The following is a 13,818-nucleotide window of genomic DNA, read 5'->3' as shown; positions in this document are numbered from 1 at the left end:
GTTATTTTATTCAAAAGCTCGAAAACAAACGGCAGAACGTAGGTTGGCGAAAAAGGTTGTAATAAGTACGGGAAAGTGTATTGCATTGCAATGTTTTCTGCGTTAAAGTTTGTGTAGTTATTTTTTGCATAAAAGATGAAATTTTACATTTTAATCATTTTTAAAACGTAATTTTTTGCTTGTATGCTTCTGAAATATACCTATATCGCACTTGGTTTTTTTAAAATGATTTTTGTGCGTCGTTTTTAAATGTCTGACCACACATTTGATGGTAAGATAACTATTTAAACCATGATTATGATGCTGATTCAGTGCAAACCTACCCTAGGAGCTCAGCCCACGACAAGCATCGCTGAGTTACGTCACGGATGTGACATTGTTTGAAGGACAGCGAAGTAAGGCTGTGAGGATGTCTGGAGCTGAAGGGAAGAGACTACTTACTTACGAAATGCGGGGTTTTGGGCCAAACAAGCAGGTCTATAAGAAACTGAACATTAGTTTTTTTTTTTTAACCTTCACTCACAGACAGCCATCTTGCACTTGCATTACGGATCAACGAAATAAAATCGAAGTATGTTTGATTTTACTTATTGTACGTAATTATTTGAAACAAAAAAATGTTTTACAGGAAAGATACACGTGTTTGTGTGTTTTAACATAATATCTCGAACATACGCCTTTGCTGGTTTACACTGATTGACAGAAAAATCTCAGGATGGGACACGCGGAGAGCAAGTCAATATCAGCTGACGTCATATATTACATGCTTTAAAAACACACAAAATTATATGACAACCTGCGTAAACCATTAAAGTTCAATCAAGATTAATTTCCCCTACTGCAAAAATAATTCCAAGAACTGCGGCGTTTGTGTTGGAGTCACCGCTAGTAGAAACACATGGGACGCAGGCTGGTGAACTCAGAAGACATTCTCAATAGAGAACTGCAAAATTAACGTTATTATTTGTGTACAGGTTAGAATGTATAACATTATGGCTTTATTGTTGATTTTCATTGGTTCGTGGGTAGTTTGACACACCCGAAGGACAAGAAGCCAATAATAAAACGTCAATATGTTTTCTCCAGCCATATGCAATCCGGACAGAAGGTAAATGCGACAGCAGCCGATGGAAATATGCCGGGCCATGCATTTTTGGCGAAAAGATTTACATACCAGCTGTACGTTAAATATTTGTAGCATTGTCTGTGTTTTATTGGTTGGCTGAGTTAACTTAAGGTACATGTATACATTTCTACTGTCAGCTCACCAATCACAACCATCCAGTGCGGAAGCAAACACGTCCTGAATGGCATGGCCTAATAGGGAAATGGCTTCTCATGCAGACGGCCGCCAGTTACAAGGAATCATATTATTTCGTGAAAAATACACGCCCCTAAAAATAAGACATTAATTTGTAGAAAAATTCGCGAATTCATTTCGCGATAGGCTAAAATACAAATATTTATACCTCAGTTCTGCCTCTGCTATTGGTTCACAACCCACCTGGATGACTCTGGGCCAATGAGAAACACCCGACCAAAGCTTTATCGAATCACAGGCTGCTACGCTGGAACGTCTCACAAGACAGCAGCCAATGAGTGGATGGCATTTGACCGAGTGTACGTAGAACTGTGGAGTTCATCCTGGAGGTCATTGAACCCGCGAATTTTTCCGCTCCCTGGACATTTGGGTAATAACAAGGGACGGGAAATATTCGCGGTTTCGATGACCTCTAGGTTATAATTACTCCGCGATCGTATCTGTACTCGGGAAAATTACACCTTTTGATTGGACACTGACTCGTGACACCTGCTGACTGGGGTGCTTTCAATTCGATACTTTTCCTGTTGATAGTGTCCCACTGGCTCGGAGCTATCCTGGTAACCTGTGGTGCAGTCGGTGAAGGTACACACGAGGCGACGGCCACTCACCCTCTTGCCGTCCACGAACCACGCGACGTGCGGCACGGGGCGTGCCGGACTCGACGTGCAGTTGGCCTCCAGCACGTCGCCGGTGGAGTACGTGCCGCGCCGCACGCTCACCGCCGGGTCGCTCCGCTGCGGCACTGCGCACAGCACGGCGCGCGCCGTCAGTAGAGCCCGCGCAGGGCGCCGCGCGCCGCCAGTACACGCGCCCGCCTGGACTACTGACTCTACAGTTCCCTGCGTGTACAAGTTTGCTTACCGTTCTCCTGGGAATATGTTGCAGTGTAGTTCCTACTCTGAGTTTAACAAGGGGGGGGGGATGTCTGTAAAGTCTATTTACGGACGATAATTTTACGTGATAACGTCATAAGAAAACGTTGATGAAAAAATTGCATACGTTTTTAATTTTCAAATATTATTTACAGTTTTTTGCAAATTTAATTTAAATATTTTTGTTTAAATATAATCACGAACAATCGGTTAAAAAGCCCGCCTTAACCTGTTTGATATTATAGAAGATTTTCTCGCACGGTGGTTGGCCGGTTCTTGCACTCTCGGCTCAAGGCGGAACGTGACAATTTTTTCGTGCGTGCAGCCGGCATTCATCGATTTATAAGACGTTATCACGTCAAAAAAAATATATATATATAAAACATAGAAGTTAACTAGGGATCACGAAAAAATTTATGATGCAGCTAAACAAGAATAACTGTTACCGGTGAATTAATTAAATGAGTTTATGTTGCCAAATCGCGTTAATTAAAAGTATCTCAACTATACTTGTAACACATGAACTAAAATTGCTATTTTTAGTGACAACTTTTGAAAATATATGTGAAACACCTGTTCGTAACAAATTCTGATAACAAGAGGATTTTATTTACAATTAGGGCCTATGAGTTACAGCACTTGTAGCTTCTTGGAAGAGGCCTCGGTCAATGGTACAGTTGGGTGAGGCGGGGGACGGGGGGGGGGGGTTGCTATATGCCACACATATCCTTGTGTGCAGGGAGATTCAACCGTGGTTTCCCGCTGTCAACCTTCAGCTCTCAACCTTGGAGGTGTTTTTGGTCCTTCAGCACTGTATCAGAGACTTGAATGATTTCAATTTAGTATACTTAGATCGCATTTAAGTTGATTGTCTAGTTTCAGTTAAATGATGTATTTAAATGAAGATGTAAAAGTATCTAGATGTCAGGATTACTTAATAGATTAGTTGGTAAAATAGAAAATATAATAATTAAAGACCTCGGTTCTAAATTGAGAAAATCCTCTAAACAATTACACTCCCGTTTTAAAAAGTTAATTTTGAAATCTTAACATTATATATCAGATCATTCACAAAAATAAAAGTAATTAAAAGACTTCTATAAACAAACCTTTACCTTATTGAGCTGACCCAACACGCTGCTCTATCTCTACATTTCAATGTTAACTAAGGGTTGTAAAGCCAGGATTCTAACGTATTTTTTTAAGTTGTCATTATTTTTTATGACCATAAATTATAACATAACATATTAAATGTGTTCTACTATTATAAAGTTTTAAATTTGTGAAGTTCGCGAAATTAATATATATGGATGAATCACTTGAGTCCACTAACTTTTCGAGATGTCTGTGACTTCCACAGATGGCAGCACCGTAGTACCGCGTCAATTGACTTCCGTTCGATTCCCGAAATGTCTCCTACCAAGCGCCGTACACCGAGAACTAAGATATCCACACATGAAAAACACTGAACAACTCTTTATAAAAAATATGGCTCTCGTTGATTTCTCAAAAATTCACATGAATGTTGGTTATATTTTAAACCTGAGATCTTCCATTTTATTTTGAAATTTAATTCTTTAAGCGATTTATGAAAGAAAAAATAATGACCAGAGTGAATTTTGCAATGCGCGCGCACCATGCAACGAAATTTTCACAGGATCGAAAAAATATCTATATACAAATAAAAAAATATATATATGTGTGCTTTTAAATACTATACTTTTATTTATTGGGAATATTAGTGATATAAATTATGTTTATTATTTTTGTAATTTTTTATTTAAGTGCGGTTATGTCCCCGTATGTATAATTTATATTTATAAGCTGACATTTATCTCGATAATTTTACTAAATTAATAAATTGTATACACGTATTTATGTTAATAATAATTATTGAGTATTTATTTTATGTTTTTAGTACTATTTTTGTTTGTATAGCTCGGTTGCCTGGACAGTTGAAGGGTTTAGTTTCATCTCGCCGAGTCGGTGGGAAGCACACACGCCCGTGTGCTCGACTGCGGGCTCAGGCAGGACGAGCGGCGCTCCCATTGGTCCGCGGCGGAGGGGGCGGGGCCGCACGTGAGCAGCGTCTTCACGACGGCTCGCCGATGCCCCGGGGGCCCCACAAGGGGGGGGGGGGGGGGGCTGCGGACGTGTGATCCGACTTGCCGGCTCGCAAATCCCGACAAACTTCTTCCACCCCCCGACCCTCCTACCCACCACTCGCGGCTGCCCCAGTGCATGCAGGCCGACAGCTAAGCCCGAGATGCGAGATCCTGGTGCCGCGGTCGGGATACAGCATCGACCCGTGTAGCCCCCCCCCCCCCCCTCCTGCTCGCGGCACAATGCCTCTCTGGGCCCACTGCTGCCAACTGCTGTGTACCTGCTCCCCGTCACACCGTCACCGGCGTTTACCAACAGCTTTTACAATGTGTGTGTGTGGTGTGTTTCCTGATCTATGGAGAACATAACGTTTAAACTTTGAACATTCGAAATTAAGATTACTTTAATATTATTTTACAATTTTAAATTAAGTAAATAATAGTGCAATAATTATGTTAAATTTATTTCGTAAAGTTAATATATGAAATAACAATTTAAAAATAGATATGAGTATTAAAATAATTTTTGAATGAAGGACACCTAAAAAAAATATTATTATAATAAAATCACAATAAAATCAAACGTCATACTTCTAGGAGAAAAAAATTATGAAAACTTAGGCGGCAAACATTTTTAATCGCGTTAGTTTGACTGAGCATGCTGTAAAAAAAATTTCATTGCTAACCTAACAGGTTATTTGAAAAGGTGGCTAATTAAAGCAAATAATTGGCTAAGTTACCAAAGTATTTTTTTTACATTGTGAAAAGTCAAGCTTTAACCGATTAAAAATTGTAATCGGTTAAGTCGTGCAATTAATTCTTTTTCTCCAAAAGCAAAGAATTTAGTGATTTTATTTTGAATTGTTATCAATAGTAAAGTTTTTTTATAATTGCGTAGCAAATATTTGTAGTCACAGTATCTAATAATTTAGTGACGGTGAAACTTAAAAACTTAAAAAAAACTCTCAATTCTGTAACTTCAGCCCTTGTTTGAATTTTGGTTAGTTCTCGGTATACGGCATCTGCTAGGAGTAATTCCGTGAATGGAACGGAAATGTGTAACCGCGGTGCTGCCATCTGTGGCGGATGGCGCGAACCAAAGTTCACAAGGCCAAAGGGAAACTTTATAGTGTTAATCGTTTAAGAAAAATTACTTGTCCAAAAAAATTAGGTCCATAGTTGGGGTTCCGTTTTTTTTTTTTTTTTCTTATTTATCGGTAGAGACCGGAAAAATTCGCCGTTTCAACGGCCTTCGGGATAGACTGCACATTTCCCTGCACACTCGGGCAAAAATAACGCCAGTTCACTGGCTGCTGACTTGTAAGTCGTCTCAGCTGGTTTGTCTGTGATTCAATCCTTCTTCGGCTGGAGGTTTTTCAATTGGCTTGAGATTCGTCCAGATGAACAGTAAGCCAATAGCAAAATCATCTGAAAGGTATATATGTGTTTGACTTCTAGCTTATCGCATGAATGAATCCGCGCAATTTTTCCGGTCTCTGTTTATCGGAGCTGTGCCATGACAGATGACACAGTTGGCAAGCGGGCGTGTGGCGAGATGCAGTGATGCAGTGATGCAGTGATGCAGTGATGCAGTGATGCAGCAGAGGGGCACTCACCCACCACGGTGAGCTCCTGGTCGTCGGAGGGCTTGGTGTAGATGGGGGTCTCCGTCGACACCTCGCAGGAATACAGCCCAGTCGCCTCGAGGCTCAGGTTCCGCAGCACCACGCGGGTCTCGTCGCTGTCGCTCCACTGCGAGCACACCGCGCACACTGGCACACTGGCACACTGGCACACTGGCACACTGGCGCACTGGCGCACTGGCGCACTGGCGCACTGGCACACTGGCGCACAGGCACACTGGCACACTGGCACACTGGCACACTGGCACACTGGCACACTGGCACACTGGCACACTGGCACACTGGCACACCGCGCACACTCGCACACTCGCACACTCGCACACTCGCACACTGGCACACTGGCACACTGGCACACTGGCACACTGGCACACTGGCACACTGGCACACTGGCACACTGGCACACTGGCACACTGGCACACTGGCACACTGGCACACTGGCACACTGGCACACCGGCACACCGGCACACCGGCACACTGGCACACTGGCACACTGGCACACCGGCACACCGGCACACCGGCACACCGGCACACCGGCACACTGGCACACTGGCACACTCGCACACTGGCACACTGGCACACTGGCACACCGGCACACTGGCACACTGGCACACTGGCACACTGGCACACTGGCACACTGGCACACCGGCACACCGGCACACTGGCACACTGGCACACTGGCACACTGGCACACTGGCACACTGGCACACTGGCACACCGGCACACCGGCACACTGGCACACCGGCACACTGGCACACTGGCACACTGGCACACTCGCACACTGGCACACTGGCACACCGGCACACCGGCACACCGGCACACTGGCACACTGGCACACCGGCACACTGGCACACCGGCACACTGGCACACTGGCACACTGGCACACTGGCACACTGGCACACCGCGCACACTGGCACACTGGCGCACTGGCGCACTGGCACACTGGCACACTGGCACATCGCGCACACTGGCACACTGGCACACCGCGCACACTGGCACACTGGCACACTGGCACACTGGCACACTGGCACACTGGCACACTGGCACACTGGCACACTGGCACACTGGCACACCGCGCACACTGGCACACCGCGCACACTTTCACACTGGCACACTGGCACACTGGCACACTCGCACACTGGCACACTGGCACACTGGCACACTGGCACACTGGCACACTGGCACACTGGCACACTGGCACACTGGCACACTGGCACACTGGCACACTGGCACACTGGCACACTGGCACACTGGCACACTGGCACACTGGCACACCGGCACACTGGCACACTGGCACACTGGCACACTGGCACACTGGCACACTCGCACACTGGCACACTGGCACACTGGCACACTGGCACACCGGCACACTGGCACACTGGCACACTGGCACACTGGCACACTGGCACACTGGCACACTGGCACACTCGCACACTGGCACACTCGCACACTGGCACACTGGCACACTGGCACACTGGCACACTCGCACACTGGCACACTGGCACACTGGCACACTGGCACACGGGCACACTGGCACACTGCACACTGGCACACTGGCACACTGGCACACTGGCACACTGGCACACTGGCACACTGGCACACTGGCACACTGGCACACCGGCACACTGGCACACCGGCACACCGGCACACTGGCACACTGGCACACTGGCACACTCGCACACTGGCACACTGGCACACTGGCACACTCGCACACTGGCACACTGGCACACTGGCACACTGGCACACTGGCACACTCGCACACTCGCACACTGGCACACTGGCACACCGCGCACACTCGCACTGACATGTCCTAGCTGATCACTGATGAGTAGAGACCTGTAAAATTCGCGATTTCATATCCCTAAAGGATATACTCCATGATCCTCTACGCACTCGTGCAAATTACATCTGCTGATTGGTTACCGACTCGTAACACCTGTTGACTGGAATGATCGCGATTCGCTAATTCTTCTGTTTAAGATTTTTTCATTGGCCCAGAGTCCTTTCAGATAAACTGCGGCCCAATCACTGAAGCAAAATAATGTCAAAAGTATTTGGACTCTATCCTATCGCGAAATGAATCCGCGAATTTTACAGGTCTCTACTGATGAGTCATGTAGTCCATCAGCACGGTGACTACTCCTCGATTGACCATTTTTGTGAGGAAAATAACCCCTTCCTCCCTCCCCCCCCCCCCCCCAGACCATAGCCAATAATAAATAAAATGTGTGGTCTAACAGACAATAAAACTTTCCCGTGACATACAGGTGTCACTATCGGTACATGGAATCCAGTGGCGAATCTAGACTATCGTAAAGGGGGTGATCTTATTCCAAAATTGTTTTTTCCCAGCTTCTCCAAGACGTCATTTTTCCCAAGAATTTATAACTTTGGGATATCTGATATTAAAGCACACCTGCCTTGCTTCAGCATATTGCAACTATAAAACAAGAAAACTTGAAAGTATATGCAACGGACGTAGGTTAAGTGATATTTGATCCTAACTTGTTCATACTTATAATCTTAATGCACAAATGTTGCATTATCCACGGTAATCATGTTTTGAAATAACGAGTAAACTTTCACAACATGCAATCATAAAAAGAAAACTAAACGTTGAAAAGAATTTGACTCAGGTAGTTGACACTTTAATTTAAAACTTTGTAACAAGATTTGCTCTGGAGCGCCTGAACCGTATATTCATCAAGGAAGTGTTTGTATTATTTTGGCACGCCCTGTTCTGGTTGGCGGGAGAGCGTTATTGTGTGAGTCGCGCTTTGCGCAAGTTCTTCAATCCGATGTCCTAAATAACGGTAACGTTATTTACTACAACATAGCCCAGGTTTTTTTGCTCACATGAATGTTGCATGAATTAATTTTAGCTAGTTCACAGATATTTTATACATCCCTCCACTTTTCATCATATTAATTAACCAAGGGTGTAATAAAACATAAATTCGTGATATTTATTTTTCAAAAATAAGCATTAGCCCTTGATAGTAAATCAACAATTAAAATAAAATATGTTCAATAGATATTTGTTGTCGATAAAATAAATCCCCCTAAATGTCAGTGAGTTACTCAGATTTTACTTACAGCACTGTATTGTTTTACCATCGTAATTTATTGGGTAGATAGCTATAAGTTTGTGCGCAGTGTCCCGCGACTCTATAAGCCGGGTGCAAGTCAAGAAGCACCGCCTTAAAGAATTTGCTTCTCAGACCGTAACGTCGTCAGTATGAGTCACATTCATTTAACAAATATTGCAACATCAAATTAAGTGAAAACAAATGTATTGGGAGCACAAATTCGGAGCGATTACAAGCCGATACTAGCGGGTGATACAGAAACATTAAAACATAAAAAACACGTGAGTACGATTCACGTATACAACTAAACACTACGCAACTCTTAAAATACACCCCGAATTTATTGTCTTTCTCTTACGTTCTTTCCACGAAAGTAAAACTTGTAACAGTTTTCGCGTGCGTCGCGCGCAGACATCAGAATGCGCGCCGCGCTGTCCCGGAGATGTGTTTTTTCTCCCCTTCGGCCCGGAAAAGTGCTCAGAACTTCTTTAATAAGAAGCAGATAAAGTTCCGTTGGCTGTGGGAAAAGGCGGGAGGGAGGGGGTAAACGCTGAGAAGCACGTCATTTCCCCCCCCCCCCCCCCTCTTCAAGCAGCAGAGAACGTCAGCGGGAGATAAGGGCAGTTGTGCGTTGTTGCCTTGGACAGGCGCCGACGAAGCCGCAGTTTTGTCCAGGGCCATTCTATCTCGATTACCTCGACTCCCCCTGCCCTGCGCTCCCTCAAGTCATCTTTCTTCCTGCTTCTCCCCCTTCATCGTCCCTCCTTATCGGGGTGATTCTCGTCATCTGCGCTGCGGGCGGCCTGCCACCCAGGAGGCGCGGGTCGACTCCTCTCTCCCCTTTCCCGCACGACGCGACACTCGTCGATAAACTGCGACTACTTTCAAGTATCGGGATTCAATGTGCGACGTTGAGCAAAACGTATGTTCAGTTATAAACTCAACTTATAAAAAAAAAATAATTAGTGAAGGTGCTACTTTGGTAAAACTTCTAGCTTCGAGATCAACAGTAAGAACTCATTTCATTAAAGTGCTGTCAAAATCTTAGATCACTGGCGGATTAATAGGGGGGAGGGGCATAAAGCTAACAATTTTCAGATTTTATTACAATTCCTTATCATATTTTTCCAAACTTACTAAGTATTATTTCATACAGTGATATAAAATAGGATGTTTTTTTGAACCACAAAAAAAAAGTACTAAATATTTCAATTCTAAATGTACTAAAATTGTATTAGGAAATTTAATTTGGCCCTCCACAAATGATTCTGGATACGCCCTTGTCTTGGAGAATAATATATAGATTGAAAATTTCACATTCAAATGCCAAGTCACATCAAAAGGAACCTAGAAGATTTATCATGATTCATGAATTACTTTAGACATACTTGCAATTATCTGACGCATTGTTTTGAGTCACGAAGCGTTCCTTAGAGTTCCTTCCTAAAAAAAATTGCGTGAACCTTTAAAATTACTTAACACTACAGTATGAACTGATAAAATATTATTTTATTGCACACTTTTGATTTGGCACTTATCAATCCTCTTGTCTTACCCGCCATCGAGCAGTACAACATATCCAAGTCACTGATTCACATCACAGCTGCAGCGGAAGCAAAACACAAATAGTTACGTGTGGTGCTACATGTAGTCGTTGGCATACACGCGTCAAAAAAAAAACATTTTCCTGGCCATCATAAAATCAGTTGTCACTGTAGATGCAACCAAATTCTTGGTGTTTGCAGTGTTTAAGAAGTGGCTTTTTAGCGACTCCAACATTGCATTGTGAATAATAAATGGTCCCATTAAAAAATATATATTTTTTTTTCACTACAAAATATTATATTGGATAAAAATTGAAAAGATATTTTGTGGGTTTTACAAAACTTATATTTCAGTGTATAAATTGCCTGCCAACTGACCTTAACTAGTGGATTCTTATTGTGAATATATTTAAACTGCTTCGCGTTGGTACATGAATTCCTATAGTAAAATTTAGTGACTGAAGTACACTTACTCAGCAGTTATTTTCACCGATTTCACGATACATCCCGCTGCGATACCCAGAGCAGTTCACCCATTTACCGGTCAGAAACTGCTCTTTGGAAAATTAAAATCATTCTTTCAGAGCGCGTTTCATAGGTGTATACAAATTAATTCGGAGCCCTGTTATAAAACCTTGATGGTACCATCCTCTTCGGGCTTTCTGAGCAACAGCACGAGGATTGAAACCTACATTCATTTATCTTGAAATTATTTCCTTCCCAAAAGTGGAATTAAATCTAAATATCGGGTGCCTTTGGGGGACCAATCAGCGCCCCTGAACTCTGAGGTCCGTCTCCCGTCAGCTTGAATAATGAATGAGGTGGGGACAGGGAACTGCTGGGTGTGTTCCTCAAGGAAGGACAGGGGGGGGGGGGAGTGGCCTGTTCCATGGGACCCCAAAGATCCGCTGCAAGCACCACTCTTTTTGCCAAGTGTCAAACACTTCCCTGCCTAGATGGGGCCTAACCTGCATTACAATATCAAAACTGATTACAACGCATCCTAGCGGGCGTTTCGCAACCATCGATACAATTCCAAAAAATGTTGTTATTCTTCCTGCAAAACTAAAAACTAAAAATTATTTTCAAATTAAAAAAAATATGTTAATATTTGGCTACATAATTTAACTGACGAAGAGATGGCTTTAGTATTTAAGTAAATTTTATATATTGTTATAACTTTGTACTTGTACTTTACTTAAATACTAATTTTTATTTATTTATATTTTCATTTATTCATGTAACAATGTTATAATCTATACTTGTTTTGTTTAAACATAATATTGATTTTTATTAAATTGCTTTTTTTTAACTTTCATCTTTAAATAACTAATGTAAAGTTTCTTAGGTTATATTTTATATATTTATTTCTCAGTTATTATACATTTACAAATGTTTACAATCGTCAAAATACCGCATGTAATTTGAAGTGACTAGATGCACTCACATACAAGCTTGCTTTCGTGAGTGCTAAATTTCCTGGTTAATTAAGTGAATATTGTTAACAAAGTGTAAAAAAATGGGAAGATAAATTATTATAATTGTTATGACAAAAATACTGAAGATAGCAGTACTGTCGCACGAAAATAGATAGCCTTTCTGATTTTCTCAAGTACTTTTTAATTTGAGATTATTTGTTACTAACGCCTGAGATGTGATGCAGTCGGCTCGCCGTAGCGTGCGGTCTCCCCTGGACGGAGCTAACCTGGTTCACTCCCCCCCCCCCCCTCATAGTGCCCCCCTCGCCACGTGTCCGCGCGCGACGCTGCTCGGGCCGTCGGAACAAACCAGACTCGCCAGTTCGAAGAGCAATGAAACAATTACACACACAGCTGTAGAACTTCTGCTTCCGAAAATTTGTATTGTTCCTGAAAAATTAAAAACAAATCAAAAAAAATATTTCAAATATTAAATTATGTCAGTCTTTGGCTGGATGATTTAACTGATGAAGAGATTTCTTTAATATTTAACCTACGGTTTTGTATAATTTTGTCACGTGTGTACTTGTACTTTTCGCTTCAAATATTATTTTTATTGTATATAGATTTTTTCCGAAACAATGTTATAGCTTATCATTTCTTTCAATTGATTTCTCTTTTAAATTTATATTTTTAAAAAACTAATGTAGAATTTATTTATTTGTTTTGATTATTTGTCAATTGTTGTGGTTCCCCTCCTGTGCAAGCCCAGCAGTGGTCAGGGAGGAGGGGAGAGCGATAACCAATAAAGTACAGTCTGGGACAACAGCGACGCTCTTTCAGTCCACGGCGCACTTCATTGTTCAGTTTCATGTTCGAGCGTGTGCTCCAAAAGTGCGAAGCTTCACTGCGGAGGGGGCACGCAAGGCGATGCACGACGGTGGAACCACAACACACGAGTTTTTAAGGATCATGTTCTCAAAGCGTGTGAAGGGGGTGGGATGTGAAGAGTGAGAGCGGAAAAATAGAGAAAGCACAATTTAAAAAATATATATATATATATTGAGAACATGCATCGAGGTAATGCGGACATATTGTGGAAACAGTGGGGTAAAGAGGAAAAGAATCCAGAGAAGAAGGGGGAAAAAAAAGTATTAAGGGACAGAAAGGTGAACGGTAGAAGTAAAATAAGGGAGAGAAAAGAGATGCAGGAGAAAAAGGCGGAGGAAATAATGATATAAAAGGAGGCATGTGACTACAGTATACGGCAAGACATTAAAATGCTTCATGAAAGTATAACTCTTTGATGAAAGTGGTGCTTGTTCATTACAATTCATGGCGCACGTGGGAGACCTAAGATGCACATAAAGTTCTGCCATTCCCGATTACACCCGAACAATTCACCTTCGGCCAACTTCGGGATTTGTTTTATTTTTTGCGCAGGAAAAATGAATTCAAATATTAAAAGTGGTCGGTTAGGTTAGCTACATTAAAACACTTTAAAACACTATGGACGGTTAGTTAGGTTAGTATAGCTACATTAAAATAAACAGATATATATATATAAACCCGAGGTTGGCCGAAGGTGAATTGTTCGGGTGTAATCGGGAATGTCAGAACTTTATGTGCATGTTAGGCTTCCCGGCGCACGCTGGTCACACTTTGTTTATTGGTTCGCGGGTATAGTTCCGCGCGGCGTGAGCGACGGCGGGTGAGGGAAGCTGACTGCCCCCTCCCGCCGCACTAACAGAGACAAGTCAGTCGGACAACCGAGCGACACAAGGCGAGACAACGAGGGCTAGTTCAGGCGACGACCCGCCTGAGCGAGA

General features: G+C 43.0%; 1 protein-coding gene across 1 annotated transcript in view; it reads right to left on the bottom strand.

Annotated features, from left to right (window-relative positions):
* LOC134532470 (uncharacterized) overlaps nucleotides 1-13,818 on the bottom strand; it is a 167,630-nt gene that overhangs the window by 101,889 nt on the left and 51,923 nt on the right. The window contains exons 4-5 of the mRNA XM_063368888.1: nucleotides 5,915-6,050; nucleotides 1,933-2,066 (exon numbers count right to left, since the gene is read on the bottom strand). Of these exons, the coding sequence (XP_063224958.1) occupies nucleotides 1,933-2,066; nucleotides 5,915-6,050 (270 nt within the window). The remainder of the gene's footprint in view (nucleotides 1-1,932; nucleotides 2,067-5,914; nucleotides 6,051-13,818) is intronic.

This window comes from Bacillus rossius, chromosome 6 (genome assembly GCF_032445375.1).
Source record: "Bacillus rossius redtenbacheri isolate Brsri chromosome 6, Brsri_v3, whole genome shotgun sequence".
NCBI lineage: Eukaryota > Metazoa > Arthropoda > Insecta > Phasmatodea > Bacillidae > Bacillus > Bacillus rossius.
The sequence above is the reverse complement of the archived record's forward strand: the minus strand, read 5'-3'. Positions and strand labels throughout refer to the sequence as shown.